This window comes from Stegastes partitus, unplaced genomic scaffold (assembly GCF_000690725.1).
Source record: "Stegastes partitus isolate 25-593 unplaced genomic scaffold, Stegastes_partitus-1.0.2 Scaffold139, whole genome shotgun sequence".
NCBI lineage: Eukaryota > Metazoa > Chordata > Actinopteri > Pomacentridae > Stegastes > Stegastes partitus.
In genome coordinates this window covers 227,075-235,584 of record NW_007577870.1, presented here as the reverse complement: position 1 = coordinate 235,584, position 8,510 = coordinate 227,075, and the positions used below count along the sequence as shown (strand labels likewise).

The following is an 8,510-nucleotide window of genomic DNA, read 5'->3' as shown; positions in this document are numbered from 1 at the left end:
TGTTTAAAAGTAAAAGTTCTAAATGATAAAAACATGTTTCCAATCAATGAGAGCTGCTCAGTCCAATCTGTAACATTGCACAAGTAAAATAAAATACTTTAAATGCAAAACAGTACATTTAAAATCAAAACCGTGCAGCTCAAACTGAGAGGCGACACTGTTTGGACTGCAGGTTTCACCAAGATGTAAATATGATTCAGCAGAAGCAAGAGATTTCTAAAATAAGTCTGAATTACATGTGTGTGTTTAACATGTCTCAGAAGATGTGGGCAGTGTAACTGGAAAACATGAGTTGGAATCAAAACGGAGAATGAGTTGACCTTTACGCACAGCTGTACCTCGCACTTATTAAGCTCGTGTCAGGTGTCCTTTGCAGCGTTTTATGGCTGCATAATGAGGTTGAAAGGAGCCTAAATGTCACAAAAACAGCCTCCACGAGTCACCTTCTTTACTTTTTTTTTTGACATTCGAGCTTCAAATATTGACGCTGAGAATTCCTGAGCCGCCTGAATCTACCGACAACTTTCTCACCCCTGCCGGCAGCCTGCTTTTTTCCCCAAAGAAAAACGAGATATTAAGGCTGAACGCGACACACAATGAGCCATTAATTGGAGCACACATGTTTTCTCAGCGTGCCTCTGTAACTAAGCCGCCTCGCTCTATGTGTGATCTGTGAAGCAGGTACTTGAGGAGAACCTATTGGCAGGTTGTGCTCCAATCAGCGCTCTCGGTGCGCAGCGGAAAAAGACTGAAGGGGGGGTTTGGCTCGGTTCGCACTTGTGCACAGAAACCCTCCGAGTGCGCACAGTATCAGGGCAATTTGCAGGCGCTGTTGAGTTTTGTAGCAGCATCTTCAGCTCGTTGTAGGCAAACCTACCCCCCGCCCTCCGCCGTCGTTTGGCCGCGATGCATCTCTGAGAGGAGCTTTTCCAGCGACAAAACACGCACAAGACTTGATTTTTTGGGGGGGAGTTTGTGGTTCTATCAAGAGATGATGTTTTCGTCTGCGGGCAAGCGCTGCTTCACGATAGAGTCTCTGGTGGCCAAAGAGAACCCGCTAACGGCCGAGGAGCCCATCCGCCCGACGGCTTTGAGCTACTCCAACCCGACGACAGATGCCTTAATGAACAGCTACCAGGCTCCCCCGGCCCGCTCCCTCTACCAGAGCCCGGAGCTGGTGTTCCCGGAGACGGTGAACCACCCGTCCCTCACCGTGGCTCCTCACCAGCTCGGAGGCTCCCACCTACAGCATCCGCACTTCTTCGGGACGCAGCACAGAGACCCGCTCAACTTCTACCCCTGGGTGTTACGGAACAGGTTTTTTGGACACAGATTCCAAGGTGCGTAAAGATGCGAAATACGGATGCGCACTATTAGTCCACATTATTCTGGATGCTCAGCAGGAAATTCAAGTAAATTAAACGGTTTAGTGCACAGAAAATTACGCATTTGCACACAAGTGGCTCAGTCTTTGCTTTTGACAGATACTGACTTTTAAACATGATCTGACCAAATTTCCTACTTGAACGATAAACTGGAAGCACAGACAGAATAAACTACTAGATTGTTTCCAGCAGGCTGCCGGGCTGCTCTCACATTTCCACTCTCATTCGCCCTGCAGCTACTCTCAGGGAGGAAAAAAAAAACCTCAGCAGGAGAAGATAAGCACTGATGTAGATTTTTTTCTCCCTCCACACAGTCAAACTGGCCCTAGGTGAGGCTGTGTATTTTCATTTAATTAAAAACAAAATCTTGCACGGAAATAAAACAGATAAAATCAACGATAATAAGAGAAACCAGAGTAAAATCAAAGGCAGATAGCGCAGCAGCAGAGGACTGAACACAGCCTGCAGTGATTTATTCACCTGACAAACCTCAGCTCCAACAAACACACCTCTAAACCTGGAACATAGATCCATGTTCAGGCCGTTTTTATTACATAAAAAAATAAAAAATAAAAAATCTGCACAGAAAATGTAATTTATTATAAAGACAGAATGACGCAAATTAGTAAATTGCCCTAAAATGTTCATTTTAATTACAATAAGCTGATTCATTAACACCCCACATGAAGCTATTGTGGATTTTGTTGTGGCGTGCAAGAGGACAAAACAAAATGATTTAATAATTAGCACATAATTAAAATATAAGAAACAAATAGAGAAAGAAAATAATTTTGTTCTATTCCAACATTATAGTGGTAAAATTCACAACGCAGTGTGCGCATGTGCAACTGCTTCCTCAAATATTTATACAAAAAAAAGTTATTTAATTTTTTAATTTCCACATTTGTTTTCAGTATCATCTCCTACATTTTTTAACCAAGTTTTGCAAAACTAAAAATACTTTTTTAATATATATTTTTATAGTAATAAAAATTAATAATAATGATGATGATGATGATGTGGTGCACAAAACGCACGCAACACCGAAACTTTCCGCCTAATTCTCTTAACTCTCAGGTGCATTCATGTAGCAACGATCTGCTCTTTAACCCGACTATTATAATACAGTATAATATAGAGAATGTGTCATATTTATTTAACTGGAAATGTCCATTTTGTGGAGAACCATTTTTTTTCGCGCATGTGCCGTTCAGTTAATTATTTGTCAAATTTAAATTAGTTTAAATGTCAACTTTCATCCATTATTCTTAGAATTAATTATTAGCTGGGTATTGATTCAAGCGTGTGCACAGTTTTCATCTCCAAAACGCCCTGGTGAAATAATGATGATAATAATAATACAAATTACAATTAAAATCATGCTTCTGCAAAAAGCAGATTAAATTCCAGTAGAAAACAGTGTTTGGGGGTAGTTTTACGCAGCCTTCATATTTGTTTTAATTTATTTTATTGCAATAATAATTATAATAAGAACCTCTTGTGGTTTTTCTTCCTTGTAACCTGCGGTATTAATGCTACCTTGTCGTTGCGGTGCGTTCAGGTAACGACGTGTCCCAGGACAGCCTGCTGCTCCACGGCCCCTTCGCCAGGAAACCCAAACGCATCCGGACGGCCTTCTCTCCGTCGCAGCTGCTCCGCCTGGAAAGAGCCTTCGAGAAGAACCACTATGTGGTCGGAGCCGAGAGGAAGCAGCTGGCCAACAGTCTGAGTCTATCTGAAACACAGGCGAGTGGAGGAGATTTTATCATCATAATCATAATAAAACAGAGTTTGTGGCTCCTTAATACAAAGATAAACAACAACAGCGATGCCAGTAATTAGAATAATAACAAAAAACATGATCATAAACTGTATTAAATCAAGAACTCAGAGGCAAGTGGTGGAGATGTGCTGCTTTGAACGATTTGATAATAATAATAATAATGCTGAGTTTATGGTGTTAACACAGAGATAAACAACAGCAATGCCAATAATCACAATTACCACACTCATAAACTATATTAAATCAAAGGTTAGTGGTGTAGATTAGCTGGTTTTAGTGATTTAACAATAATAAAGCAGAGTTTGTGGCTCCTTAATAAAGAGATAAACAACAACAGCGATGCCAGTAATTAGAATAATAACAAAAAACATAATAATAAACTACATTAAATCAAGAATTTAAAGGCTAGTGGTGGAGATTTGTTGGTTTTAGTCATATAACAATCATAATAATTCAGAGTTTCAGGTCCTAAATACAGAGATAAACAACAACAGAGATGCCAGTAATTAGAATAACACCAGTTACCATATTCATCAATTAGATTAAATTCAGAAATCACAGGGAAGTTGTAGATATTAATGATTTAATAATAATTATAATGCAGAGATCTGGGCTCCTAAATTAAGAGGCTACAGCAATGCTAATAAATACAACAACAACATAATATTAACCTGCATTAAATCAAGAACAATAACAGACTGCAAATATTCTTTTTATTTTTTGCTGCATGTTTAGAAATTCGGTTTAAATTATTGTAGGTTAGTTATTTACATTTATATTGCCTGCAATGTCAATTCTAAATTACCGGTGTGAATGTATGCATTAAATATTAATAATGACTCTCAGAGGTGTTAAATTCACACGAGCTCCCCAATAAAGACGAGTAAATATTATTGATGCTTAAGTTTAATGAGTCCACATCACTGTGGTGTCAATTAGGCCTAATGGGTGATATAAAGACACATGTCCTGAGTCAGTGATATGAAGAAATGCTGCTTGCAAGTTTGAGTTTGCTCACAATTGAATTATGCAAATTGTAAAGGCAGTGAATGTTAATGAGGGTAAAGTTTATCAGCAATGACAAGTTAAACGGGCGGTTTTGCGAAGAGTTATCGATTCCTGCAGAAACAGCGGCGTTATTTAAAAAGATCCTCCTCAGCAGGTGAGCTGGAGATCAAACCGTGAAGGAAAAGGTCAAAGTAAAAGGCTGCATTAACACTTCTACACCTTTCCTGTGGCTGGAAATGAGCCCACTCGCCTTTTTCTTTCACCCTCTGCTGTAGATAAATGAACAAAGCCATGCTGCCATCCAATCTTTAAGAGAGTTTGGGGTTTTGTTTTTGTACGATGCAGAATCAGAAAGTCAAGAAGGAAACTAATGTGAGGGCGAGCGCTGCTATTTAAAAAATGCATGTTGTCCACATATAGGTTAGTCAGGCGAGGCTCATGTTCCAAGGTCAGTGAGTGAGTCAGGAAGCCTCCTGATGGCTCCCAGGCATTAATGCCAAACTTCAAGAGGAGATTCTGTTTGCAGATACAGAGCAAAGGCAGGTATTATTAGTTTTACATGTGTTCAACAGAATACACACTGTGGTGAAGACTGCAGGCTGCAGGTGGTGATGATTCCCACATTCACACTTCTGATTATTCGTACAGTTAATTGAGCCTATAAATGTCAGAAATGTAGTTTATTAAAGTCCAAGGAGTTGGATGAAAGTCTAAACATAATTAACAGTGATATAAAAAAAAGAAAAGAAAAGGAGAGAAAGGAGCAAATGTTCACACCCAAGGAGCTGCAATGACACCGTGTTTGGAAGTTGTGCTTGTGACATGATTAGAATATGATTATGAAAATAGATGGTGATTAATTTTCAGATTGACGAATTATCTGACAATGGCTCAGTTTCCCAGACGTGGATTAAGAACTCACTGAATAAGGACTTCACCTGAATATGAGCTATAAGATGACATGTGTTGTAAACTGGTGCCATATAAATAACATTTTTAATAGTTTTTAAATGCAGCTTAGGGTTTTGTTTTGGCTTTCTTACAGATTTTTACTTGTTTTGTTAAATCACAGAGAAAAGGGATATTTATTTACACGTTAACCCTAAAAACAAAAAAGGCTACAGCTGGAAGAAATCTGGGTTTTTACAAGTCGCAATTTGTTCTTCTACAACATTTGAACGTAAAATAATTTTTACTACACTGAAATCAGAAAAAATAGTATTATTTCACAGATTTTTGCAATTATTTGACAGAAAAATTACATATATCAAGGACTGAACGATGGAAAATCTTTCCCACAAGTAAATACCACTGCTAACTTAATTAAAAAGTATATTTTAATAGCCACACTGTGCAATCAAAAGAAAAAAAAGTAAGTTGTTAACGGATATTTTTCATTATGTTAAAGAATTAAAACATATTAAGGGCTGAAAAATGATAATAATAATTTTTCCAAACTGTTATTTTACAGGTTTTCCTTGTTTTGTTAAGTTACACATAATATCCAGTAAAATCAATACAAGGAAAATATTGAATTTCATTATTAGAAATGATAGATTATTATATTATATACAGAAATGAGAAATATTATTATTAAATTTTGATTTTAAAAAGAAATTATTTCCACATTAAAAAAAATGTGACCATAAAATCACCCTGTATATAAATCAGCTAAAAAATATCAACATTTTACAGATATTTCCACAGTTTTTAAATGCTTTCCATCCTCTTTAAACATATTTTTGTGGGCCCTTTGCTTCCAGACTCTCATACATATATATTTACAGTGTAGTGGAGCATTAAAGCCACTTCAGCTCTAAATCACAGCTGCTGCATCGTTACCATTCATTACTGCTGGTTTCTGTTAACCTGTGTTTGACGAGTCCACACATCCTCCTGCTTGTGCTTTTACTCTGAGGTCATGTGCTAAATGTTTTTTGTGTCTTGTTGTGTTTTTTTCTCCTGCAGGTGAAGGTGTGGTTCCAGAACAGGAGGACCAAGTACAAGCGGCAGAAGCTGGAGGAGGAGGGACCAGAGAGCCAGCAGAAGAAGAAGGGAAACCACCACATCAACAGATGGCGCATCGCCACCAAGCAGGCCAGCTCCGAGGACATTGACGTGACCTCAGAGGACTAAAATAAAATTTAAAAAAAGAGAAAAAAAAAGAAAAAAAAACGCCGTCCGACCTCCGACAATGCTGCCCTGAACCCTGCGTCGACCTTCCGACGCATCAGAGGACCAATACTATTTATTATGTAATATTATTAAGTATAATTAGACACATTAGAGGAAGGCTCAAGGACTTCTGATCGCCACACGTCTCCTCACAACCGGAAATAAATAAACCATCTTATTTAATGGCATCCATCCTGAAGGTGTGTGGATGAAGGGATCATTCAAAGAGAAACGACCTCTATCAGTTTAACATTGTACATACAGGCCAGTGATAAAGGTTGTTTCTGAAACAGGCTATTTGTTTCATTAAAGCTGTTTGTTTTTTTATTTAATCACATGCTTAGGTCATTAACACCTCACCGCGCCACCTGTGCTCCAGGTTTCATTTGAAATTTCTCCTCAAGAAACGTGTCGACGCACACCTTGGTTTTTTTTTTTTTTTTTAAATCCACCCGAGCCAGAAGAAGAAGGCAGGAGATGAAGAATATTTTATTCCTGCTTTTTGTGGCTCCAGAGCCCATCCATCCATCCCAGCACTTTGTTCCACTTCCTAATGAAGATTTAAAAAAAGAGGCGATTCGCGTCCAGCTGTGCGCGACATCTGGGACAGGACGAGACGCTGCAGAGACCCCTGGCGTTGGGGCCGAGTTGAGCCGAGAACGCAGCTTTTGTTCCGCATTTGTCACGCGTGGATCTTGACGGGTGACATCTCCACTTGCAGATTTCATTGTGTGTAGTATAAAACGTATATACTTTTCGAGCAGAACATGTAAGTACAAGAAGATGTTTTAGAAATAAAAGCGGGGAAAAACATGTTACTTTCTGTGTGATTGAGCTGCAGGTTTCACTCCAGACTTCCTGAAGCTGGAGGTGCAAATAGGTGTTTGATAGGGAGGAGAGGCCTGCAGATGCACGGAGGAGGAGGAGGAGGAGTTTGCATTATTAGCTTATGTGAGTATTTTAACAGTATAACTATGACACATGACAGCTCAGGACATCTCACAGCACCTCAGGAGGTTCTTCTTGGGTTGGGAGCTGTTGCTGAAGACTGATGTGTCAGGAATGCTGCAGGACAGCTGCACAGGTGTCAGGTGTGCTACCTGTCGGCCGGCATTTCCTCCGAATTCCAGCAGAGAGGGAACACAGAAATAATTCCCAACCAGAAGGTGCAACCTCTGAAAGAAAAAAAAAAAAAAGAGGGAAAGTAGTTGTGCGGCGGCCCTTTCAGCGCCCGCCTCAGTAATCACCTGTGAAAAGAAACGGAAGGAATCTGTGCGTAATGACCCCGAGGCTCCAGAGGTGAAGCCCTGACGTCTGACCCCCATGTCTTGTTTTGTAAGAGGGGAGATGTGGGAGTCAAATACGCCGCAATAGCCTCACCTTTATACAAAAGGTACATCTGGAGGTGCAGAGGAGGGAGGGAGGGGCCGCGTGTCTTGTTTTGAGTTCCCAGGACATCCTATACTCACTGCAGGTGCAAACAGGCGGTAAAAAAAAGGGGGTTCAGCGTTTCCTGGTTGTCCAAATAAACAGCATCACATGTGAAGCAGCTCTCCAAGCTCCCCATGAGCTGCTCGATCGAGGTCAAAAGGTCATTAATCAGAGCTCTCAGGCCCGTCTGTTAGGAAAACAATTAAAAAGGAGAGAAACTCACACTGGTGTCTCCCTGAACGCTGCGTCTCCTGTCGCCTGAGTCAGCAGACAGTCCGGAGCAGGAATCCATCGTGAAAAACACACGAGTCTCTGCGGAGGAGCTGCCAGGAGGGAGGGGAAGGAGCCGACGGATCCCCGCCGCTGCTGCAGAGGTGTCAGAGAACTACCGCTTTAATCATGATTATTACTGGATTACTAGGCGGCTCAAAGCCTCCATTGTCGCAGCACAAATGACATGTTGGCTGCAAAAACTCCCTGTTGGGTGATAAATCATGCAGCGCAGTAAACAGGCTGAATTACAAATCACACCTTAAACCAATCTGCTCAATATGCACTGCTACTCAAATTAACACACACTTCTTAAACTTCACCTGCATGCTGACAGCTCAAATGCAACAACATTTATTTACCTAAAATGTGAAGCGATTTAGCATTTAGAAACCCCATTAGAAATAACAGACAAATGAGCTAAAATCATCTTAAAATTGCTGCTATTTATTTGTAAA

At 40.1% G+C, this 8,510-nt stretch overlaps 1 protein-coding gene across 1 annotated transcript; it reads left to right on the top strand.

The window, feature by feature from the left end:
• Positions 1 to 962: 962 nt before the first annotated feature.
• On the top strand, positions 963 to 7,156 carry emx1 (empty spiracles homeobox 1). The gene is made up of 3 exons (XM_008278956.1): positions 963 to 1,340; positions 2,947 to 3,131; positions 6,145 to 7,156. The coding sequence occupies exons 1-3, from the start codon at positions 992 to 994 to the stop codon at positions 6,310 to 6,312; spliced, it is 702 nt and encodes a 233-aa protein (XP_008277178.1). The 5' UTR covers positions 963 to 991; the 3' UTR covers positions 6,313 to 7,156.
• The last annotated feature ends 1,354 nt before the right edge of the window (positions 7,157 to 8,510 follow it).